General features: G+C 57.0%; 3 protein-coding genes across 5 annotated transcripts in view; all 3 read left to right on the top strand.

Moving 5' to 3' along the window:
• The window catches only part of LOC136367357 (protocadherin gamma-C5-like), a 73184-nt gene that overhangs the window by 12197 nt on the left and 36118 nt on the right, over window positions 1-24869 (top strand). Inside the window, exon 1 of one of the 3 annotated variants that reach the window (XM_066328896.1) lies at window positions 11400-13862. The exons of 1 other annotated variant lie outside the window; for it this stretch is intronic. In XM_066328896.1, coding sequence (XP_066184993.1) covers window positions 11415-13862 — 2448 coding nt within the window. In that variant the 5' untranslated portion in view covers window positions 11400-11414. Of the gene's footprint in view, window positions 1-11399; window positions 13863-23144; window positions 23328-24869 lie in introns of those variants that run through there. One more of the 3 variants, XM_066328898.1, reaches the window with a different exon arrangement.
• Window positions 1293-7423, top strand: LOC136367676 (protocadherin gamma-A10-like). The gene is made up of 2 exons (XM_066329478.1): window positions 1293-3889; window positions 7055-7423. Exons 1-2 carry the CDS (start codon window positions 1442-1444, stop codon window positions 7421-7423), a joined length of 2817 nt encoding a protein of 938 aa, XP_066185575.1. The 5' UTR covers window positions 1293-1441.
• Window positions 7496-11329, top strand: LOC136367326 (protocadherin gamma-B5-like). Its single transcript, XM_066328841.1, is given in 3 exon segments — window positions 7496-8571; window positions 8574-9982; window positions 11051-11329. Coding segments are annotated over 3 exon segments (2757 nt in total). The 5' UTR covers window positions 7496-7502.

Raw genomic sequence — 24869 nt, 5'->3', positions numbered from 1 at the left:
TTATACTTTATCTTCTTTCTATCAGATTCAGAATGACATCTAATGTGGGAAATTCTATTCTCCATCCTGAGTGAAAAAAAAGATTCCCACCTGTTTTTGGGGGGAGATGCAGTCGTGGGACTAAATGGCTCCCTTTCTGCGTCCTGCCTGGCAGTTTCCTCTGCTTTGCTCTTTTAGGTAATTATTTCGTACCCTGGTGGGAGTGTTGAATGATTTCTTAATCAGAGATATTTTTTATATTTCTATCCTGTCCCTGTAAATACAGAGTCTGTTAACAAAGTCTCTGTTTACATAGAGAGTTTAGGGAATTCGGAAGGGCTGGGGTGTATCGAGAAGAGCAAATTTCTGCAATTCTGATCACTAGGATAAACATGTGAGGTTGGAACGGATCAGGTGTCAGGGAGATTGTCCACACGACGGTTTGGACACCTTACTCAGTGCCATTTGGGCATTGATTAGTGATCAGCACGGGTTCAAGTTACACTTTTGTTTTATGTTTCTATAATTCTTTCAATGAAAACATATCGTTCCAACGTCATTAAGAAGTACTTAGATGAATAGTTTACTAATGAGCTTCAATGCTTTACACATAGATTTCAGAAAAACAGAAAACGTCCAATGACCTTACTAAATATAACTGTGTATAAATATTTGGTTTGTCTTAGGAAGGAATATCAAATATTTGAAGTCCTGAAACATTTCTTGGAGAGTTTTAGCTCCATCTTTATTTTTATCTGTAATTCAGTCCTGTAGCAATTAGCTACAAGAAGCATGCAATTGCTCCCGTCCTGCTTCTGTTAATGGACCTGATATCTCTTCGTTTTCGAGATGCGATTGCCTTCCCGTTTTCTCTCTGAGAGCCTGTTGTTGAAGATGCCTTTGAATAAACAGAGTAAAAGTAACATAAGCTACTGGGTAAAATACGAAAATGTGTTTTGATTTACATACAATGACATTAGTAAGGGATTAGTTTCCCGTGCGGTTAAAGAACCGCGCCCATGGAATGCCTCTGCCTTCCTCCCGACCGTGATGCCCTGGAGGATGAAGGCAGAGATGGGCTGGAGAAATGCGGAGGCAGGAGATCGGCGCCGGGCGAAAAGCGACGTCTCGGCGGCGCCTGTCCCGTGTGTGCAGCGGGGCCCGGCGGGCAGCGGCGGGCAGCGCTCGGTGCCTGCAGTGCCGGGAGGAGGCTGCGGGCGCCGCTGTTGACCGAGAGGAGCGAGAGGAAGCTCGGAGCGCTACCGGCAGCCCCGCCCGCTGCGGATCGGCTCGCTCGGCTGCTCGCTCTCCGTCCGACCGTGCGGCCCGCGATCGTCCCCGCGGTGCCGCTCCATTCTGCAGCCGGGGCCCGGCGGCAGCGCAGGGCGCAGGAGCTGAGAGCATTGAGCGGCAGCGGGAGTCGGAGCGGCGGTGTTGCGGTGCCGGCGGTGGCGCGGCGGAGATGTGCGCGGCTCGGAGGCGCTGGGGCCGGCGGCAGCGAGCTCTGCTCTGGGCCGTCCTGCTGGCGGCGTGGGAGGCGGCGTGGGGGCAGCTGCGCTACTCGGTGCCCGAGGAGATGCCCAAGGGCTCGTTCGTGGGCGACGTGGCCAAGGACCTGGGGCTGCAGCTCGCAGCGCTCCGAGACCGCGGCTATCAAATTGTCTCGGAAGGTAGGACTCAATATTTCGCTGTGCACGGGAAGACGGGACATTTAGTGACGGCGGAGAGGATCGACAGAGAGCAGCTTTGCCGGCTGGTGGAGAAATGTGTGCTGAGCTGTGAGCTGATAGTGGATGGACAGATGCAGGTTTACTCAATCGAAGTGGAAATCACGGACATGAATGACAATGCCCCCAGCTTCCGAGAGGCAGAAAAAGAATTGAGAGTGAGCGAGATGACAGCCCCGGGGTCGCGGTTTCCCCTGCCAGATGCCCACGACCCGGACTCTGGCCGGAATTCCCTGCAGAGCTACGAGCTGAGCGGCGACGAGCACTTCTCGCTGGCCGTGCAGGCGGGCCCCGGCGGCGATCAGCGTCCCGAGCTGGTGCTGGCGAAGGCGCTGGACCGGGAGGAGGCGGCGTTTCACGAGCTGGTGCTGAGGGCGAGTGACGGCGGCGATCCGGCCCGGACGGGCACGGCTCGGATCCGAGTGACGGTGCTGGACGCGAACGACAACGCGCCCGTGTTCAGCCAGGCGGAGTACACGGTGCGTGTGGCCGAGGACGTGCCCGTGGGCTCCGTCCTCGTCACGGTCACGGCCACGGACGCCGACGAGGGAGTGAACGGGCAAGTGAAATATACGTTAATGAAAATCACAGAAATAGCATCGAAATTATTCCGTCTGGACTCAGAGACGGGAGCGATCACTTTGTTGCAAAGTCTGGACTTCGAGGAAGGCGACTCTTACGAACTGGAGGTACAGGCACACGACGGCGCAGGCTCTTTTGAAACGTCGAAAGTCCTGATAACTGTGACTGACGTCAACGACAATGTGCCAGAGATTTCGGTGCGGTCGGCACTGAGCGAGATCTCTGAAGATGCCCCGTCGGGAAGTGTCGTGGCCCTGCTGCACGTAAGGGACAAGGACTCCGGGGCTAATGGCGAGGTTCGGTGCTCGATCGAGGAGGGCGTCCCATTCCGACTGGAGAAGTCTTTTAAGGATTACTATCGCGTGGTGACAACGAGAGAACTGGACCGAGAGCAGGTGCCGGAGTACAACGTGACGGTGCGGGCGGCCGACGGCGGGTCGCCGGCGCTGCAGAGCAGCGCGGTGCTGGCGCTGCGGGTGCTGGACGTGAACGACAACGCGCCGGTGTTCGCGGAGGAGCGCTACAGCGCGCGGCTGGCGGAGAACAACGCGGCGGGCGCGCTGGTGCTGACGGTGCGCGCCACGGACGCGGACTGGGGGCAGAACGCGCGCGTGCGCTACCGGCTGTCGGAGGGGCGGGTGCGGGGCGCGCCGCTGTCGTCGTACGTGTCGGTGCAGGCGGAGACGGGCGCGCTGTACGCGCTGCGCTCCTTGGACTACGAGCAGGTGCGCGAGCTGCAGCTGTGGGTGCGTGCGGAGGACGGCGGCGCGCCGGCGCTGAGCAGCAACGTGTCGGTGCGGCTGCAGATCGTGGACGAGAACGACAACGCGCCGCAGGTGCTGTACCCGCCGGCGGCTCCCGCGGCGGGCTCGGGCGGCGCGTGGTCGGGCGTGGAGCTGGCGCCGCGCTGGTCGGAGCCCGGCGCGCTGGTGGCCAAGGTGGTGGCGGTGGACGCGGACGCGGGGCAGAACGCGTGGCTGTCCTACGAGCTGGCCAAGGCCACGGAGCCGGGGCTGTTCCGCGTGGGGCTGCACAGCGGCGAGGTGCGCACGGCGCGCTTCCCGCTGGCCCGCGACGCGGCGCGCCAGAGCCTGGTGGTGGTGGTGAAGGACCACGGGCGGCCGGCGCTGTCGGCCACGGCCACGCTGAGCGTGGTGCTGGCCGAGAGCGTGGCCGAGCTGCTGGCCGAGCTGGGCAGCGCGGCCGAGGCGGCGGCGCCGGGCGAGGCGGCCGGCAGCCTGACGCGCTGGCTGGTGCTGGCCGTGGCCGCCGTGTCGTGCCTCTTCGTGGCCTTCCTGCTGCTGCTGCTGGCGCTGCGCCTGCGCCGCTGGCGCCGCCGGCACCTGCTGCCGCCCGACAGCGGCGCCTTGCGCGGCGTGCCCGTCTCGCACTTCGTGGGCATCGACGGCGTGCGCGCCTTCCTGCAGTCCTACTCGCACGACGTGTCGCTCACGGCCGACTCGCGCAAGAGCCAGCTGCGCTTCTCGGCCGCCAGCTGCTGCGACACCCTCCCGGCCCGGCCGCTGCCCGACGAGCCCGCGCCGCTGCTCGGGGAGGAGGATGTGGCCGCCGCCCTCCCCGCGGATCCCTCCGCTCCCTCGGTGAGTTCCTCGGGCCAAAATTTTTGGGAGACGCTTCTTCTCTTTGTTTCCCTGTGCCTTGAGTCGGCAAGATTTGTAGATGTGGAAAATTGGGCCCTAGACACGGGCACGCTGTGTTCTGGTGCTTCTTTTTGCGTGGGGATGGACATGGGGTCAGTGTTCAGCCTTAAATATTTTGGGCAAGTTCGGAGAACGGAGGTTTTTCTTAGCTGGAGGTTTGTTCTTCAGGTTTCTATGAAGTTGTTTTTGCTGGGTGGGGTTTTTTTTGTTTGTTTGTTTCTTGAGAAGTCTAATTCTACTCAGCATTAGTTATTCTCAGTGGATGTCTTTCATTACATGCAAATGGAATTTTCACTGTTCACAGCGTCAGGAGTTTCACCGACAGCACATTTTAATGAACAGGTGCAAGTTCTTTTGCAACTACCTTTTGCGGCCCGTTGTGTAACATCACTTTGAGCTTTAAAGATAGGGAATCATGTACCTTCCAAGTTAGCCGTGTGGAGAGGTAGGATGAGCAGTTACTGTGATGACTGGTTCCTTGTTAGAGCTGTGTGTAGTTTATACTCCTGAAGGTATTTAATTTTATTTAGTACTGCACCTTTCCTTTTGGGTATCAGTGATCTGAGAGATCATTGACACTGTTCTCAGACAGTGGGACCTCTTGTGCTTCGCTTTTCTTTCAAAGGAGACTGCAGAGGTAGCTTACCTGTTGCATTATGTTTGGGTAGGGTGAAAATTTTCTTTTTGCAGATATAGAGAACCTTAAATAATAATAATAAAGTGCTGCGATTGTTGTTATTCTAAAAGACATAAAGATGATGTAGAAATTCAGTTTGTCCTAGTTTTTGTATGAGACCGGCCCTCGTGGTTCCTGGCATTTTTCCTTTTTTACTGTACAGAGAAATTAGATTGAGGACCTGTGGGCACGGTCTTTGGTGTGAGCTCCTGTGTGTTTTGTGGGCCCTTTGCTTTCTAGACTTTTTGTGCCTGCTAGTCTTGGGATAATGTGCAAAGTCAGGCTTTTGAGCCTTGCAGAGAATTTCAACTCTCCTTCCTGGTAACTGGACATGACCTGATGACGGTGGATGTTAAAGATGTTTTGACCAGCTGTTATTTGATAACACGTTCTTGCAAATTACGAGGGTCAGGAAACCCCGTGCACGTTGTGCAGGGCTGGAGACAAGAGTCCTGTGGCCCGAGTGTGGAGCTCTGCTGAAACAGGAGAGACACTGTTTCCTCTTTTCCTCGCTCAGTGTTCGGCCCTACTTGGGTTCAATGTGATTTTCTTCTACCATGGTAAATTTGCCCTAACGGATCTTCAGCGGTGTGGGGAGCCCTGGGAGCTTCCTCCTGTGTGTTTGCAGGTTGTTGGCGCTTTTAAAGAAATGGTTTAATTAGGCGGTTATGTCAAGTTCCGTAAGGGAATTTTGGGTGGAGCCAACTCTGTATTCATTACCTGCTAAGTACCTGAACTCTAACCTAAGTACTTAAACTTAATACCATCATCATAATCATTAGGAGTCTACTTTGATCTCCTCCTCTCTGCAGATGTAAACCTCTTGCCTTGCTCGTTTTTATAGAAATGTTTTCTTAAAGTTTTACTGGAGCAAATTCTCATGCTTGTCACGTACTCGGGGTAAGAAGTGAAATATTATCCACGGCAGTGGGGAGCTGTGTGAGGAACTTTTCTTTTGATGGCGCATGTCCACCAAAATAAGGGATTGAGGGGAAACTTCTTTGTGAGAAGTTATTGTTGGAGACAAGGTTGTCTCTTGTTGATTCATGTGTTTATTCATGAACTTCTGAAAATTGTCTAAAGGCTTCTTAAATTTTCATCCTGCATAGTTTAGACTCAAAGGGCCAGTTTGTGTGTTCACCGTTTTGGTTTTCTGTGAGTGGAAATTCTTGGGCAGAGATGGAAGCCTTGCATTGAGAGTAGGAGAGTCACTCGTCTTCCAAAAAACCCATTCTCTGGAGAAAGATGATGTTACCTTTGAACGATACTTTGATGGCTGGATCACAAATTGGGTTACTGATGTCTTTAGCCTTTTCAACAATTGAGAATTGTTGAAATAATTGTGATGCACAGAAAAAACGCTATACATGAATTCGTGTTTTGATCCTTGGAATATGAGAAGTTGTGAGAGTGACTTTTAATATTGTCTGTCCTTAAAATTTGCTTTCATGCTGTGTGCTGACAGAGAGAAATGTGTTTATCCGGAGACAGGGCTAGTCTAGGAGTTTATGTAGTATGGTTTGAGAAGGATACAAGAATTGCGTTAACTTTCATTTGACCTTATAGTTTGATGAGGCCCTCACTAGAGCCTCCAAGTTCTTTTTCTTTTCTCATATTTCAAGGAAATGACTGTGGCTGGGGTGTTTGGTTTGAGGTCCTCTGTACTTGCTACAAGACAGTTCCCTTTTTTGTGTAGCTACTAGAAGTGACAGAAGACGACATATGAATTTATACATTGTGGTGGATTCAGGAGCATTGTCTAAGTACCCAGACAATGTTGGATGTGTCTCAGGGCTAAGAACAGAATTTGTGTAGGCTGAGAGACTGACTTTGACCGAGGAAATCGGTGTGCCAAAGGGATTTTGTTGGAAAATAGGTTAGATTTCATCTCTGAGGTCTAGACCTGTGCCATTTTTCCCTCTGATGCCTTTGCTGAAAGTAAATGACCGTCACCCAGCAGTAATAAACCATGTTGCTTGGATAGACTGGTTTATTACTGGGATATGAAACATCTTTTATTTGGTTTTTTGAGAGACTCAGAAATGGCTTTTCAGTTTTTCACTGTAAACTTCTCAAGTATGGAGACACAAAAGAGTAAAATTCATTATTCAGAAAAAAAAAAGTGTCATTCATTCTTAGCACAGAGCTCTAAACTTTGCTTTAGGAGGATCTCCTTCTCAGGTTAATTTGACCCATGTAAGGGAAATAGAATTAAAGATTCGTGACGGAGAGCTGAAGGTCTCCCAAGTTCATCCCTTTCTAGAACGTCATTCCTTCTTGCAACAGTTGTACTACGAGGGTTTTTTTACGAGCAGCAGAGTTCCTTTCCGTATTGGTCTGGCACTAATAATTGCATCTGAATATTCACTGGGATTCAAGGACATGAACTGAAAGCATCCAAAGGCGCATCTCATGTAAATATGCCCTAGAGTCACAATGAGCCAGCGCTGCTGCTGTCTGTGTGGGCAGCGGAGGAGAGACCCCGCCGGCGGCGCAGCCCCGAGCCCCGCCCAAAGCCGGGCCCCCTCGAGCGCGGCCATCCGGCGGCTGCAGTGGCGTGGCGGCGCCTCCGGGTGTCGCTGTTGGCCGCCGCCGAGCGGCGCTGGAGCCGCGGCCGCCGCAGCGTCCTGCCCCCGCAGGCTGCTCGCTCGCCCGGCGCCGGCCGCAGCGGCAGCGGCCCCGCCAGCAGAAGCAGCAGCGGCGAGAGGCGGCGAGAGGCGGCGCTTGGCGGGGAGCGGCGGCGTCCGAGGCGGCCCGAGCGGGCTGGCTGCGCTGCGGCGGCCCGTGCGCTGCGGTGAGAGCGAGAGCGGCTGGAAGGGAGGCCGGGCGGCGGCAGGAGTCCGGCAGGAGCGCGGCGGCGAGCTGTGGCCACAGAGAATGGCGCTGAGGCGGCGGCAGAGGCGCGGGCCGGGCGGCGGGCGAGCGCTGCTGGGCGCGGTGCTGCTGTGCGTGTGGTGGCGGGCGGCGGCCGAGCGGGTCCGCTACGCCATCCCCGAGGAGCTGGGCAGAGGCTCGCTCGTGGGGCCGCTGGCGCGGGACCTGGGGCTCAGCGCGGACGAGCTGCCGGCGCGCAAGCTGCAGGTGGCGTCTGGCGGCAAGAAGCAGCTGAAATATTTCACTGTGAGTGAGGAGAACGGGAACCTGTACGTGAACGAGAGGCTGGACCGGGAGGAGATGTGCGGCGAGTCGGCGACCTGCTCCGTCAGCTTCGAGGCTTTGGTGCACAACCCGCTGAACATTTTCCATGTCGAGGTGGCGATCGAGGACGTGAATGACAACTCCCCAGCCTTCAGCAAGGCTGCTCTGGATCTCGAGATAGATGAATGGACGCTTCCCGGTGCTCGGTTTCCTTTGGAAATGGCACGGGATGCAGACGCAGGAAGCAATTCGCTGCTGACTTATCAACTCACCAGCCACCCGTCATTCTCACTAACAATGAAAGAAAAGGCGGGTGGAAAGAAGCAGCCAGAATTAATCCTGGAGAGAGCGTTGGACCGGGAGAAGCAGAGCTCCTTTGAGTTGGTGCTGACGGCAGTGGATAGCGGGGAACCTGCCAGGTCTGGGACAGTCCAGGTCCGCATCAACGTGACAGACGCTAATGACAACTCGCCGGTGTTCAGCAAAAGCCTCTACGAGGCGCGAGTTGCGGAGAATTTGCCAGCTGGGTCTCTGGTGCTGCGGGTACAGGCGACGGATGCGGACGCCGGCTCGAACGGCCGGGTGTCCTACTCCTTTGGTAACGTCCCAGGCGACGTCTCCTCACTGTTCACTGTAGACAGGGAGAGCGGGGAGATCAGGACGGTGGGTCCGCTCGATTTCGAGGAGAAAAATAAATACGTTTTTGGCTTGGAGGCGACGGATGGCGGTGGCCTCACTGATCATTGCGAAGTGCAGATCGACATCACAGACGAGAATGACAACGCGCCCGAGATCACCATTCTGTCCCTGTCGATCCTGTGCCCGAGGACGCACCGGTCGGCACCGTGGTGGCCCTGCTGAACGTGAACGACCCAGACTCCGGCGAGAACGGTCAGGTGTCGTGCGAGCTGTCGGGAGAGGCGCCGCTGTCGATCGTGGCGTCGGCGGGCGGCTCGTACAAGGTGGTGACGGCGAGCGCGCTGGACCGCGAGCAGGCGGCCGAGCACCGCGTGACGGTGGTGGCCCGGGACCGGGGCAGGCCGGCGCTGTGGAGCAGCGCGGAGCTGGTGCTGGAGGTGTCGGACGTGAACGACAACGCGCCGGTGTTCGAGGAGGCGGCGTACAGCGCGTACGTGGCGGAGAACAACGCGGCGGGCGCGCTGGTGCTGCGCGTGCAGGCGCGGGACGCGGACGCGGGCGCCAACGGGCGCGTGAGCTACTGGCTGGCGGGCGGCAGCGCGGGCGCGGCGGGCGCGGCGCCGCTGGTGTCGGTGGAGGCGCGGAGCGGCGCGCTGTACGCGCAGCGCTCCTTGGACTACGAGCAGTGCCGCGAGTTCGCGGTGGCGGTGCGGGCGCAGGACGGCGGCGCGCCGGCGCGCAGCTCCACGGCCACGGTGCGCGTCTTCGTGCTGGACCGCAACGACAACGCGCCGCGGGTGCTGTGGCCGGCGGCGGGCGCGGGGGCCGCCGTGGCGCCGGGAGAGGCGGCGGGAGCGGCGGCGCCTCCTTTCGAGGTGGTGCCGCGTTCGGCCGAGGCCGGCTACCTGGTGGCCAAGGTGGTGGCGGTGGACGCGGACGCGGGGCGCAACGCGTGGCTGTCGTACGAGCTGGTGCAGGCGTCGGAGCCGGCGCTGTTCCGCGTGGGGCTGCACAGCGGCGAGGTGCGCACGGCGCGCGCCGTGTCCGAGCGGGACGCGGCCAAGCAGCGTGTGGTGGCCGTGGTGAAGGACCACGGGCAGCCGGCGCTGTCGGCCACGGCCACGCTGCACGTGGTGCTGGCCGAGAGCTTGCAGGAGGCGCTGCCGGAGCTGAGCGAGCGGGCGGCGGGCGCCGAGGCGCCGGCGGCCGAGCTGCAGTTCTACCTGGTGCTGGCGCTGGCGCTGCTGTCGGCGCTCTTGGTGCTGAGCGTGGCGCTGGCCGTGCTGGCGCGGCTGCGCCGGGCCGGGCCGCCCGCCGTGCTGCGCTGCCTGGGCGCGCAGCGCTTCTCGGTGGCCGGCGCCGCCTTCCCGGCCGACTTCTGCGAGGGCACCTTGCCCTACTCCTACAACCTGTGCGTGGCCGCGCCGGCCCGCGCCGTGCCCGAGGCCGCTTGGCCGCCGCCGCCGCCGGTGCCCGTCCTGTCGGCGGAGGAGCTTCTGGCCGGGGATTCCTGCGAGAAGCCGAGCCTGAGCAGCGCTGCTCTTGTGGGAGAGCCGGTGGCCAGCCCCGACCCAGCTCAGGTAACGAGCTGTAAAGCGAATTCCTTCCTTCTGCGCCTTTAAATAACAGTGTGCTTGTGACAGCGAGCTATTGTGGGTTTTTCATTCCGTGAGCATGTTAGTGGTTGGGTTTTTTCCATGACGACGTGAAACAATCCCTTCTCGTGTTTATTTTTGCGTCAACTCTTCTTATCTGGCAATTCCTGCCTTATCAGCTGTAAGACTGGTAGGCTCAGTGGGATGTACTTACGGTAGAGCAGTTTTTAAGTATGTTTGATAATGACACATTCTGGTTCAGATGAAAACTTTTATTTAGGTAAATTATGTTTTCTTAATTGATACTTGTTATTAACGAAGGAGGCGGATCTTTATTTTCTAGAATGAGATGTACATGGTGGGCTTGGTGTGGAGAGTTTTCCTTCCCGATAAGTTTTTCTCGAAAGTATGTGTTTGAACAATCTGTTAGGTGGACCAAACCCCTTCTTCTGGGGGAAGGCTGCTGTAGGAATGCTTATACTAATGATTCGGGTTAATTTAAGATTTTTTAAAAAGTTTTTTGGGAGTTCTAATTCGTCAGAGTGAGCGTTGTCATGCCTATATTAAATAGAATTGTAATGAAAAATTCAGAAGTCATGATTGGAGAACGGGGAGTAATGCAGACTTATTCAGGGTAGTGTCTGATGTCCAGGGGCGAAATAGCAAAGACTGCCCGTGTGGTGCTGGATTTGGTCACCATTGTGAACATCGTGGCTGTTCATGAGTAGTTTCCCTATTCTATAACACTGTTTTGATCCTCTGAAAAGCCGTTGTTGAAGCACGACTGGTATAAAAACTGGAATTGGTCGAGGAATTTGCGCTTTCAGAAATATGCAGTAAAACTCTTGATACCCCAGACGTCATATTCTGATAGGGTTACATTCATGTTATCCGGTCATGTTAAAGACATTTTCCCAGGTGGTAGAAATAGCATTACCACTGGAGTCGTGTTACTTCTTTCTGGTCGTCATGTGTGGAGGATGATGCCACACATCAGCTGGACAAAAGCCGAAGCAGGCGGTCCGAGCTGGACGAAAAGCGACGTTTTCTTAGCGGTTTTGTCCCTCCCGCGAGCTGCCCGTGGGCAACGCAGGGCGGGCAGCGGCGGGCAGCGCTCGGTGCCTGCAGTGCCGGGAGGAGGCTGCGGGCGCCGCTGTTGACCGAGAGGAGCGAGAGGAAGCTCGGAGCGCTACCGGCAGCCCCGCCCGCTGCGGATCGGCTCGCTCGGCTGCTCGCTCGGTGTCAGGCTCGCCGGCCGCGACATCTGCGAGCGTCCCCGCGGTTCGGAGCCGTTCAGTAGCAAGGCGCAGGAGCCGGTGGCTGAAATACTGAGGAGAAGCTGAGAGCAGAGTCGGAGCCGGCGCTGTCTGGGTTGGCGGCGAGGAGCTGCAGGCGGAGGAGCGGTGCCCCGGCGGAGATGTGCGCGGCTCGGAGGCGCTGGGGCCGGCGGCAGCGAGCTCTGCTCTGGGCCGTCCTGCTGGCGGCGTGGGAGGCGGCGTGGGGGCAGCTGCGCTACTCGGTGCCCGAGGAGATGCCCAAGGGCTCGTTCGTGGGCGACGTGGCCAAGGACCTGGGGCTGCAGCTCACGGCGCTCCGAGACGGCGGCTTTCAAACAGTATCTGAAGGTAGGACGCAGTATTTCGCTGTGCAAGGGAAGACGGGACATTTAGTGACGGCGGAGAGGATCGACAGAGAGCAGCTTTGCCGGCTGGTGGAGAAATGCGTGCTGCGCTGTGAGGTGATAGTGGACGGACAGATGCAGGTTTACCGGATAGAAGTGGAAATCACGGACATTAATGACAACGCTCCCAGCTTCAAGGAAGTTGAGCTGGAAGAGAGAATAAGCGAGACGACAGCCCCGGGGTCGCGGTTTCCCCTGGCCGAGGCTCACGACCCGGACTCTGGCCGGAATTCCCTGCAGAGCTACGAGCTGAGCGGCGACGAGCACTTCTCGCTGGCCGTGCAGGCGGGCCCCGGCGGCGATCAGCGTCCCGAGCTGGTGCTGGCCAAGGCGCTGGACCGGGAGGAGGCGGCGTTTCACGAGCTGGTGCTGAGGGCGAGTGACGGCGGCGATCCGGCCCGGACGGGCACGGCTCGGATCCGAGTGACGGTGCTGGACGCGAACGACAACGCGCCGGTGTTCAGCCAGGCGGAGTACACGGTGCGTGTGGCCGAGGACGTGCCCGTGGGCTCCGTCCTCGTCACGGTCACGGCCACGGACGCCGACGAGGGACTGAACGGACAGGTGAAATACTCATTGAAAAAAGTGTCGGACATGGCATCGGATATCTTCCATCTAGACTCAGAGACGGGTGCGATCACATTGTTGCGAAGTCTGGACTACGAGGAAGGCTACTCTTATGAACTAGAGGTACAGGGACGGGACGGCGGAGGTCTTTTCGACACTGCCAAAGTCGGGATCACCGTCACAGACATAAACGATAACACACCGGTGATTTTGGTACGATCAGCGCTGAGTGAGATTTCTGAGGACGCCCCATCTGGGACTGTGGTCGCCCTCCTGCACGTGCAGGACGGGGACTCGGGGGCGAATGGCGAAGTGCGCTGCTCGCTCGATGAGGGCGCCCCGTTCCGGCTGGAGAAGTCCTTTGATGATTACTACCATGTAGTGACAGCGAGAGAACTGGACCGAGAGCAGGTGCCGGAGTACAACGTGACGGTGCGGGCGGCCGACGGCGGGTCGCCGGCGCTGCAGAGCAGCGCGGTGCTGGCGCTGCGGGTGCTGGACGTGAACGACAACGCGCCGGTGTTCGCGGAGGAGCGCTACAGCGCGCGGCTGGCGGAGAACAACGCGGCGGGCGCGCTGGTGCTGACGGTGCGCGCCACGGACGCGGACTGGGGGCAGAACGCGCGCGTGCGCTACCGGCTGTCGGAGGGGCGGGTGCGGGGCGCGCCGCTGTCGTCGTACGTGTCGGTGCAGGCGGAGACGGGCGCGCTGTACGCGCTGCGCTCCTTGGACTACGAGCAGGTGCGCGAGCTGCAGCTGTGGGTGCGTGCGGAGGACGGCGGCGCGCCGGCGCTGAGCAGCAACGTGTCGGTGCGGCTGCAGATCGTGGACGAGAACGACAACGCGCCGCAGGTGCTGTACCCGCCGGCGGCTCCCGCGGCGGGCTCGGGCGGCGCGTGGTCGGGCGTGGAGCTGGCGCCGCGCTGGTCGGAGCCCGGCGCGCTGGTGGCCAAGGTGGTGGCGGTGGACGCGGACGCGGGGCAGAACGCGTGGCTGTCCTACGAGCTGGCCAAGGCCACGGAGCCGGGGCTGTTCCGCGTGGGGCTGCACAGCGGCGAGGTGCGCACGGCGCGCTTCCCGCTGGCCCGCGACGCGGCGCGCCAGAGCCTGGTGGTGGTGGTGAAGGACCACGGGCGGCCGGCGCTGTCGGCCACGGCCACGCTGAGCGTGGTGCTGGCCGAGAGCGTGGCCGAGCTGCTGGCCGAGCTGGGCAGCGCGGCCGAGGCGGCGGCGCCGGGCGAGGCGGCCGGCAGCCTGACGCGCTGGCTGGTGCTGGCCGTGGCCGCCGTGTCGTGCCTCTTCGTGGCCTTCCTGCTGCTGCTGCTGGCGCTGCGCCTGCGCCGCTGGCGCCGCCGGCACCTGCTGCCGCCCGACAGCGGCGCCTTGCGCGGCGTGCCCGTCTCGCACTTCGTGGGCATCGACGGCGTGCGCGCCTTCCTGCAGTCCTACTCGCACGACGTGTCGCTCACGGCCGACTCGCGCAAGAGCCAGCTGCGCTTCTCGGCCGCCAGCTGCTGCGACACCCTCCCGGCCCGGCCGCTGCCCGACGAGCCCGCGCCGCTGCTCGGGGAGGAGGATGTGGCCGCCGCCCTCCCCGCGGATCCCTCCGCTCCCTCGGTGAGTTCCTCGCCCCGGATTGTGTCCACCACGCTTCCTTCTTTTGTTTCTTTGTTCTTTTACCCCACGGTCTCTGTCCTGAGTAGGGAGATATTCTGACAAGTAAGGCAAAGCCTCGGTGAACGATCCGCTGGTGCCTCTTGCTGCCGGGGATGTTGACCTTGGAGTCCAATCTCTGTCTTATGGTTGGTGGGCCTCTCAGGAGAATTCAGGTTCTTCTCTGCTGGAGATTCGGTGTTTGAGACCTTTGTTTCTATCAGTCCGGATTTTTTAATTCCATTTGTCTTGCCAGTATTCGCACTTCTCATCTGCTGTATTGCATTGTAAAGAAGTGGAAGTTTTTGTTTTTCGCAGTGTCAGCTGTGTTCTCCGCAGCACATTTCCCCTGTATTTGGGTGACATAGAGAACATTCCTGTTCCCGTCTAGACATTTCAAGTTCAAGATAATATTTTTATTCTTGACACAATCTTACCGCCTTTGTTTTCCCTCGCATCACTATTTGCTCATGGGTATAGTACCACTTGGTTTAATATTTTTGTTATTTATTATCGTTTAAAACAGAATATGAATACACTGTAGTATGGATTTTTAGCAGAGGCAATTTTCGCAAGTCTGTCTTTAGTATTCTCAATGATCACTGTTCCCATATTCCTTTTCTTTAAATAATATTTAGGATAAATGTAAAGCCATTGTTTGACACTGAACTTGTACCGGCGTTTGCCTGCCTTGTTTTGGGTTTGTTAAATTTCTTACTCTTGCAAGGGCCTCATTGAGTGTTCCTCATCCAGTAGCTGCAGCAGTGGCAACTTTGTGTGGCTTTCTGTGTTTTCTCGGAGACCATTCCTAGGCATTCTTCCGTTTTGTTTGCGGGAATTTATTTGGTTGAGTGAAAAGTGAGCTTCACACTCTGGAGCAAGTAGAGGTGGTAGAAGAGTAGTGTAATTGCTTTTTGCTCATGTAGCTAAATCTAAAATATATGTTTTAGCACTGGTTTGTCACCTTGGGGCGCAAAGATGGAGTTGAAGAAGTGGATGTTCCCAGACAGATTGTTCAGATTAGAATCAACATGTCTCTTTTTATGCCTTCAAGCTATGGGTGAATATCTAGAAATTAGAAGCTATTGTCGAGGTTTCTGCTGAGATGCGTTACAGGCAGCCCGGCACTGCAGGGAATGTTGAGATACACTTGTGTGAAGGGTTGTTCGTTTGTGCTTTTTAAGCGGCCTTAAATCTTGCTTTGTGTCGTTCTCTCTCGTGTAGCAGTGCTCGATGTTTCCACGCCGAGTGTTTAAAATAGATGCCATGTAGGAGGAAGAGTGTAGTGTACATTCTTAATGCCTTACTGCTCAGAAAGGTTGGGGTTTGTTAATCTTTCTGTGCTCCTTCGCAGCCCCTGAGCACAATCCAGAGTTATTGCACCTGGAGTGATTTTGTGAGAATGACCTGATTGTCCATGAAAAGCCTCTTCTGCCAAACAAAAGCTGATTTCCGAGGGATTGTTGCTGTTCTATGGGCATTTTTTGCCTATTTTACTCTTCGCCATTGTGCCTTTATCAGAGATATGTAAATACACGTTGTGCCGTAGCCGAGGGTATAGCCAAAGTACGTTCTAATGTGCCTGAAGTGCATTTGCCAATGTTAATTTCTTGATCAGAGTGTTGCTCACAGGTTTGGACTCTTAGACATATACAGGTATTTTCACTGTGAACTATTCATTGGTTGAAGGTTTTCCCAAAAGTCAATTGTCAGTTTTTGTATTTATTTCAGTTGTCGTACAACACAGAGTTTTCAATCAATGTTGAAAGTTTGAAAGCAGTGTCTAATTTATGTCATAAAACGAAGGGCGAGCTTCTACTTAAATGCTTTCTCAGTGTTCTCTCTCTGAAGCCAGAGTGTGACTGCTTCTTGTTGCAGAGGAAGAGCCCGTTCTCACAGCAATGCTGAGGCCGAGCAGTAGTTTCCTCATGACTGATACAGCAGTAGAGGCTTGTAAGGTAAAAGCTGAGTTGTAGTTTCTCTCTTTGTTTCTTTGGAGACGGTGGCAAGAGTGGCATAACCAGGGACTAAGTTACCAACAGGATCCTGTCAATGAGCAGAGTAATAATTAATGGAGTTATTTCTTGAGCAATAGGAGTGTTGGGAAAACCCGCTGTACACGTTACTTCCCAAAACTTGGTTCGTGTAGCGCTTGGAATGGTTCGGCTGATCATTAACGTGCTCTGCACTCTACAAGGTCAAACGAGACCTGTTGGTTTGTGGAGGGTCTTGTATTTCGTGATTTCCTGTGGTTGCTGCAGAGAGGTGTGAGTACAAACAGGCACCGAGGTGGATGAAGTGTTTTTTATAGGCATTGCTCTTAAAGGTGTTTTATCATTTCTGTTTTCAGACCATGCCACGCTGGGGGCATTCAGTGTTTATTGTGGCAAAGGGCAAAGGACTTGTCATTTGAGCCGTGGGTAAACTGCCTTCTCTAATTTTGCCCTTCTAAGATTCTTTTCGGACTTTTTTTTTTTTTTTTTTTTTTTAATCTTGAAGTGTCTGTCCCGGGAAAGGTAGCTGACATGCCGTGTATGCCTCGGGCATCACCACAGAGGAATAATAACCTCTTCTTTTTCAATTCTCAGCGTGAAAAAAATTCAGCACGCTGCTATCTGAAGTATCCTGTCAGCATGGATACCTTTTCCAGTCTGTCCACTTCTTAGATATACTTACTTATGCCTTTCACTGAAAAGGCTTTTTTAAGAAATTCTTTAACAGGTCATTCTTCCCAGTTCTAGGACAAGATGTTTTGGTAATCTCCATGATTTGTAAAACACGTAAGGATGTTGGAAACATGTAGGGATAATGCTGTTCTAGAGAATAAGACTCGCCATTCCCCCTCCCCCCCCCCCCAGTCACAGTCACTGTGAGAGGAATATATAATAAAAGGAATATAAACAACAATCTCCAAAACGAAAATGTTGCTTCTGGTGCTTCTCTTCTACAAAGGCTTCTATCCCCAAATACTTTGTAGACGTTCCTTCACAGAGATGGTAGAAAAGAAATAAAAGAGAGAAATAGAGAGCCCACAGAAGTAATAGAAGATATAGGAATCTGCAGGGTATTTGATGCACAGTGTACCTGCTTATACTTACCTGTACTCACCTGTGCTCCCTTGTACGACGTCTGCGTGATCCTCCACTACTCCACTGCACGTTCCCCAGCCAGACTCTGCATTTTTGCTTCTGAAAAGGGTTCCTCGAGTCCGCTTTCCGCGGGTATGAAAGAACTCCCCAAACTGAGCTCTGACTCGCGCCTTTCGGTAGCTGATGGAGATGAGCTGTCAGCGCTGAGGACCGGGGCGAGACCCCCTCGAGCGCGGCCATCCGGCGGCTGCAGTGGCGTGGCGGCGCCTCCGGGTGTCGCTGTTGGCCGCCGCCGAGCGGCGCTGGAGCCGCGGCCGCGGCAGCGGCCCCGCCAGCAGAAGCAGCAGCGGCGACAGGAGGCGCGCCGACCTCGCTGCCTTTCAGGCAGCTCTCTGTCAGGCGAGAGCGGCTGGAAGGGAGGCCGGGCGGCGGCAGGAGTCCGGCAGGAGCGCGGCGGCGAGCTGTGGCCACAGAGAATGGCGCTGAGGCGGCGGCAGAGGCGCGGGCCGGGCGGCGGGCGAGCGCTGCTGGGCGCGGTGCTGCTGTGCGTGTGGTGGCGGGCGGCGGCCGAGCGGGTCCGCTACGCCATCCCCGAGGAGCTGGGCAGAGGCTCGCTCGTGGGGCCGCTGGCGCGGGACCTGGGGCTCAGCGCGGACGAGCTGCCGGCGCGCAAGCTGCAGGTGGCGTCTGGCGGCAAGAAGCAGCTGAAATATTTCACTGTGAATGAGGAGAACGGGAACCTGTACGTGAACGAGAGGCTGGACCGGGAGGAGATGTGCGGCCAGTCGGTGACCTGCTCCGTCAGCTTCGAGGCTCTGGTGCAAAACCCGCTGAACGTTTTCCATGTCGAAGTGGACATCCAGGACGTGAATGACAACGCGCCGCGCTTTCTTAAGGAAAAAATCCATTTCGAAATCATTGAGTCTACACCACCTGGTGCTCGGTTTTCCGTGAATGTGGCCGAGGACCCAGACGTGGGCAGTAACTCGCTGCAGGGCTATAAGCTGGAGGCCAATGGGTATTTCGCAGTGGAGGTGAAGGAGAGCCAGGACGGCAGCAAGTTCCCGGAGCTGGTGCTGCGACGCGCGCTGGATCGGGAAAGCGAGAATAGTCTGCTTCTGCTGCTGACTGCGCTGGATGGCGGAGACCCGCCCCGGACTGGCACCGCCCAGCTCTGGATCAACGTCACCGACGCCAATGACAACCCACCCGTGTTCGCGCAGGACCTGTACCGAGTGAGCCTGCGCGAGGACGCGGCTCCGGGATCGATAGTGCTGAACGTCTCTGCCTCTGATGCTGATGCCGGAACCAACGCCCACATCACCTACGGCTTCGGGGAAATGCCGGCCAAGGTGCTTCAGAAGTTCGTGATGGAAGCAGAGAGCGGGGCGATCAGTCTGCAGGAGGAGCTGGATTTTGAGGACATGCGAGGCTTCATGTTGCTGGTGGAGGCGAGGGACGGTGGCGGTTTGCTGGCGCATTGCAAGGTGGAGGTGGAGGTGCTGGACGTGAACGACAACCCACCAGAGATCACAGTTCTGTCGCTGTCAAGGTCGGTGCCGGAAGACTCGCCAGCTGGTACCGTGGTTGCCGTGCTGAACGTGAACGACCCAGACTCGGGCGAGAACGGTCAGGTGTCATGCGAGCTGTCGGGAGAGGCGCCGCTGTCGATCGTGGCGTCGCCGGGCGGCTCGTACAAGGTGGTGACGGCGAGCGCGCTGGACCGCGAGCAGGCGGCCGAGCACCGCGTGACGGTGGTGGCCCGGGACCGGGGCAGGCCGGCGCTGCGGAGCAGCGCGGAGCTGGTGCTGGAGGTGTCGGACGTGAACGACAACGCGCCGGTGTTCGAGGAGGCGGCGTACAGCGCGTACGTGGCGGAGAACAACGCGGCGGGCGCGCTGGTGCTGCGCGTGCAGGCGCGGGACGCGGACGCGGGCGCCAACGGGCGCGTGAGCTACTGGCTGGCGGGCGGCAGCGCGGGCGCGGCGGGCGCGGCGCCGCTGGTGTCGGTGGAGGCGCGGAGCGGCGCGCTGTACGCGCAGCGCTCCTTGGACTACGAGCAGTGCCGCGAGTTCGCGGTGGCGGTGCGGGCGCAGGACGGCGGCGCGCCGGCGCGCAGCTCCACGGCCACGGTGCGCGTCTTCGTGCTGGACCGCAACGACAACGCGCCGCGGGTGCTGTGGCCGGCGGCGGGCGCGGGGGGCCGCCGTGGCGCCGGGAGAGGCGGCGGGAGCGGCGGCGCCTCCTTTCGAGGTGGTGCCGCGTTCGGCCGAGGCCGGCTACCTGGTGGCCAAGGTGGTGGCGGTGGACGCGGACGCGGGGCGCAACGCGTGGCTGTCGTACGAGCTGGTGCAGGCGTCGGAGCCGGCGCTGTTCCGCGTGGGGCTGCACAGCGGCGAGGTGCGCACGGCGCGCGCCGTGTCCGAGCGGGACGCGGCCAAGCAGCGTGTGGTGGCCGTGGTGAAGGACCACGGGCAGCCGGCGCTGTCGGCCACGGCCACGCTGCACGTGGTGCTGGCCGAGAGCTTGCAGGAGGCGCTGCCGGAGCTGAGCGACAGAGACTCTGTGTCCGGCCTGACGTCTGATCTGAACCTCATTCTTTTTGTATCGCTTGCCGTCGTGTCTTTACTATTCGTTTCCACTGTCATTTTTGTTTTTTTCACTAAATGTCGACAGTCGAGGAGCCCTCCCATTTTTATAACTTCTGATAAGGAACTGTATTCCACCTTGGGCTCAAAAGCACCCTACAACTACTGCAGCAACACGCTGCCCTTGCCCTTTTCCTACGAGGTGTGTTTAGCCTCCGAGTCGGGGCAAAAGGACTTCACGTTCCTCAGACCGGGGGCGGCAGCCTTGCCTGCCCATCCCCTGTCCGCTGATCCCGGCTCAGGCACTCTTTCCGGGAAGGACCCTCCTAGCCCCGAGAGCTCGGCACAGGTGAGCTTCTGTCCTATGGTCCCTCTCTATGAGTTTTTTGAATCTTTCTTTCCTCTGTTCTGCCGTCAGTGATCAGTGATTAGTGGGTCAGGGGCAGATCTGAAGGTGCCGGCGCACTGCTAAATAGCTCAGGGGCGTGGGGATGTGAGTGAGAGGGTGTATATGTCAGATCTTGACTCGTTGTTTTGACCTGCCAAGTCTTGTTCGCAAATTGCTGGTTTTTCCCGAGGAGCGATGCAAATATTGTTAGTAATTCTGTCCGTCATGGAGAAGGACAGACAGATGCGAGTTTCACAGAGCTGGATGGGGAGGTGGACTCGGGGTGGAGTGGAAACGAAAGTGTGGAGCCTGAAGCGGAGGCAACCCTTTCACCTTGGTTTAGTGACCACTAATTGTCTCATCCACATTAGGGTGCAGTCATGTGATAATGATGTGTGATCTGTCCCGGCGTGTTTACTCAGTGGGGGCAGCCACACTGTAGTTCTCTCCTTTTCTGGCAGGCGCGGTTCTTCAGCGCTCTGAACCCATTTAACAGAAGGTGGTGTGTACACCCATAACTCAACTTGCCCCCTCCGTCTCTAGAGCTGGAGCTGGTGCTTCAGAGTAGCTACAAACCTGGCATCGAGCAGAAGGAGCTTTTTGTTCTCTGCTCCACCGGCTTCTCTGAAGTCCCAGCGGGGTTGGGAAAAATGCCGAAATGAGCGGCTCAGGCTGGGATTTGGCTTCAGCCCGTTCCCGGAGAAATTCTTGGTGCAGGGGAAGGAGTCTTCCCCTTTAGCTGTTGTACTTTTCCACTCTTCTCCCTCAAAACGGCGCTTTCAGGCCCTCTGAAGCGTCGTCGGCATTTTTCAGGCTTTCCATCAAGGTGATGGAGACGTCTCCGCATAAATCGAATCACGGTAGATGTAACTGTTCTCTCTTCCATGCCTTTACTGAGATCTCTTTTCTCCTCATCTCTCCGTTGCTTGGCTATCCCACTACTGCTGGGATTAAATGGTGAATGTACTCTGGTCCTGGTAGTGTGTGCACTCACAGAAAGGGAAATTACTTGAGAACTGTGGTCCCCACGTTGGAGAAATTGTGTCGCAAATCGTGTGCAGGCAAAACCTGAAATGGGCAGTGGTTGGAAAAAGGATTCAGAGCTTACAGTGGTTGGAAAAGGGATTCAGAGTTTATTTTAGAAAAATAAGTTGCTGAAGGCTATTTCAAAATTTGGGTAGAAGAGAACTGTGATTTTTCTTGGTTAAAGATTATATGTGAGAGAAAGAGAGAAAGAGAGAAAGAGAGAAAGAGAGAAAGAGAGAAAGAGAGAAAGAGAGAAAGAAAGAAAGAAAGAAAGAAAGAAAGAAAGAAAGAAAGAAAGAAAGAAAGAAAGAAAGAAAGAAAGAAAGAAAGAAAGAAAGAAAGAGAATTTGGATTTGGTTTTCTATGAGAAAAGAAATGCTTTGGGAACGTTAGATGAGTAATATTGGATTTTACATGTGTGAAACCCTATCACATGCGAACTCTATGTGTACTTTTATCACATTTTATGGACAAGTGATAAGAACGATAATAGCGCTGATAAAGTTCATCTTTTGGCAACGATTAATCAGGAGAAGAGGAAGTAGCTGAGCATGTAGATAGGACAGATTGCGCCGACTCTTTCGATATTGCCGACTCTTCATGTAGGAGCAGAACTACTGCGTCTCTGGGTGGATTTCATGTGCTCACGGCAGCTTTTAGGGTTGTGCGGGGCGAGGACACGCAGACAGAGCCGAGATCCTCTCGCTCTGGCGAATGTCGCTGTCCAGCTCTGGTTGCGGGTGGTTTGGAGCCCCTACGAGCTCACCCATCACAATTAGCGCGGTAACAAATAACCCGCCTCAACTTTCCGAGACGGTTCTGCAAGGCTTTGAGAACCTCCATAAGGGAATGAACGCTGATTTGCAGTCCGGTTTTTGCAGGACGTCGCCGCCCCTTATCAGTGTCGGCTGTAGGATGACACCTGGGGACTTGTCACAGCTGGGTTTTCACAGGGCTCCTGACGCTCCCTTATCTTTCTCGTCTCCTTTTCATTACCCCATGACAGCCGAGCAGTTCTGCGGGTGACAGAAGACGAATGCCAGAATTTCGGTCATTTTATCCTTATGCGTGCGTGGGAAGTTGGAAAACCCGACGTAACACGGGTTGTTGATGATAGCAGCGACAACCCAAAGGCACGTTTTCGACCAGGCACTGCCGGTGCTGTGACCTGCCAGGCTGTGCTGCGCGGGAACGGGATCCATTCCCACCCCGGCGAGCCTGCACCGCAGGTCTCAGAGCGTGATTTCCCTGAGTGTGGCTGGTGGAAAAAAGTACCTGGGAGCAACCCGGGAGATGGCGAGAATAGGAGGGGCTATTAAACTGAGAGGTCTGCGGTTTTGGGGGGAAGACGCCTGCTGGGATAGTGGTGGCAGTGGGGATCCCGCAGGAGGGAGGATGCTCCTGGAAATCCTGCGGCGGGAGCCGCCCCGCGGCGAGACTCTGTGTTGCGGCCGGGGGAGCTGCTCATAATCATAACTAAATGTCGCTTTGTCAGCCACGCTGCTTTGGTGGCATACTGAGCAGCGATGTGCCGACGCCTTGAAAGGGGCTTCCTCCCAGGAAGGGGCTGGCCAAGTATTTGGGTGGGAGGATTGACATCCTGAAAGTCTTGAGAAACACTGAGAGCTGGCCTGTGCTGGTGCTGATTGTCGCTGCGTACCCCGGAGGACCCTCCCTACTCATCCTCCCGTCCTCTCCACTTCCCCTTCTCATTCCCGCTGCCTCATTCCAGCCAGGTGTTCTCGGGACACTCACCCCAAACACCCCACATCTCCGTATCGCCCCTTTTGGCGTCACAATCTCTGCCGACTTTTACACCTTCCTGCCCGCACACGCAGTCTCTGTGCCCGATCTACCCTTCCTCTGCCAGCGCTCCCCCCGCCCGGCTGTCCTTGTAGCGAGGTTTTTCGCAGGGCTGTGCTCTCCCTCCAGGTTCTGCCGGCTCGAGCCCCGCTGTTCCCGGGCCGAGGTGGCCGCGCTGCCTCCGGCGGGGCTCGGCGGCGGCGGGGCCCCGGCGCCCTGCGCTCTGTGCAGTTATTGGACGGGACTCTGTGTGCCGCTGTCGGCCAATGATGGAGCGGGGGGGAACTGGCGGCCCGGCCCCGCTCGGAGCCGGGATGAGGCGCAGACGGTCTCAGAGAGACTCTGGGAGTGAGTCACGCCGAGCCCGCCGAGCAATGCCCGGCTCCCCGCCGCCGCTTCCCGGGGCCGCTGGGCAGCGGCATGACGGGGCGAGCTGAGAGTTTCTAGCCGGGGCGGGGGGGCGAAGCGGAGAGCGCGGCCGTCCTGTGCGATGAACGGCGTTGCTGTAAGGAGCCGCGGGGTGACGACGGGGCAGGTACTGAGCCTCTTGCTTTTGTTCGGCGTTTCCGACTGGGTTTCCGCCGCGATTCGCTATGCGATCCCCGAGGAGGCGCGGAGAGGCTCCGCGGTGGGGAACGTGGTAGCCGACCTGGCGCTGGACCTCGGGCGGCTGCCGGGGCGCCGATTGCGGGTGGTGTCCGGCGGCAACAAGAAGTACTTCGGGGTGGATCTGGCGAGCGGGGCGCTGCTGGTGAACGAGAGGATAGACCGGGAGGAGCTTTGCGGTGCGCTCTCTCCCTGCTCCCTCAGCTTTGAGATCGTGGTGGAAAACCCGCTCGAGCTGTACAGCGGCACCGTAGAGATCCAGGACATCAATGACAACGACCCGGTTTTTCCCAGCAGCCAGGCGAGGCTGGAAATCAGTGAGTCGGTGGCTGCCGGAGCGCGCTTCCCGCTAGAGAGCGCGCAAGACCCCGATGTGGGAATTAACTCTTTGCAGACCTACCAGCTCAGCACCAACCCAAACTTTGCGCTCGACGTGCAGACGAGGGTGGATGGCAGCAAGTACGCGGAACTGGTGTTAGAAAAGGAGCTGGACAGGGAGGAGCAAAGGGAGCTGAATTTGGTCTTGACTGCGCTGGATGGAGGCAGCCCGCCACGGTCGGCCCACGTGCAGATCCACATTGACGTTATAGATGCCAACGATAATGCCCCGGTCTTCAACCAGTCCACCTACAAGGCGAGTGTGAGGGAGAACACGCCCAGCGGTACTCTGGTCGCCAGGATCAGTGCGTATGATCTGGATGATGGGCCCAATGGAGACATCGTCTACTCCTTCAGCAGCCACACCCCCGCCAAGGTACGAGAACTCTTTGCTCTGGACTCAGCCACAGGGGAGTTGAGGGTCAAGGGACAGTTGGACTATGAGGAAACAAAGTTGTACGAGATTTACTTACAGGCTAAAGACAAGGGAGCCGTTCCGGGTGTGGCTCATTGCAAAGTGCTGGTGGAAGTCGTGGATGTGAATGACAATGCTCCAGAGGTGACAGTGACTTCTGTGTACAGCCCTGTGCCTGAAGATGCAGCCCCAGGAACGGTCGTAGCTCTGCTGAGTGTAACAGACTTGGACTCTCATGACAACGGCCTGGTGAACTGCTTTATTTCCCCTGGGATCCCGTTCATGCTCAGCTCCTCCCTCAAAAATTACTACACATTGAAAACAGAAGGAGCTCTGGACCGGGAAAAGGCAGCAGAGTATAACATCACTATCACAGCCAAGGACTCGGGCTCACCGCCCTTGTCTGCAGTAAAGCACATCCTGGTGCAGGTGTCAGACGTCAATGACAACGCGCCCAAGTCGTCCCAGGACTCCTATGATGTCTATGTTCCGGAGAACAACATTCCTGGCATCCCCATCCTTAATGTGAGCGCCACAGATCCGGACCTTGGGCGCAATGCCCACCTCTCGTATACCCTTTTGCAGGGTGACACCACTTATGGCCACCTCTTCTCCATCAACCGGGAGAATGGCACCCTCTACGTGCTCACCTCCCTGGACCATGAGGACCAGGTGGAG

This window comes from Sylvia atricapilla, chromosome 14 (assembly GCF_009819655.1).
Source record: "Sylvia atricapilla isolate bSylAtr1 chromosome 14, bSylAtr1.pri, whole genome shotgun sequence".
In the NCBI taxonomy this organism is placed as follows: Eukaryota; Metazoa; Chordata; class Aves; order Passeriformes; family Sylviidae; genus Sylvia; species Sylvia atricapilla.
Note: the sequence above shows the minus strand (reverse complement) of the source record. Positions and strands in the feature narration are given on the sequence as shown.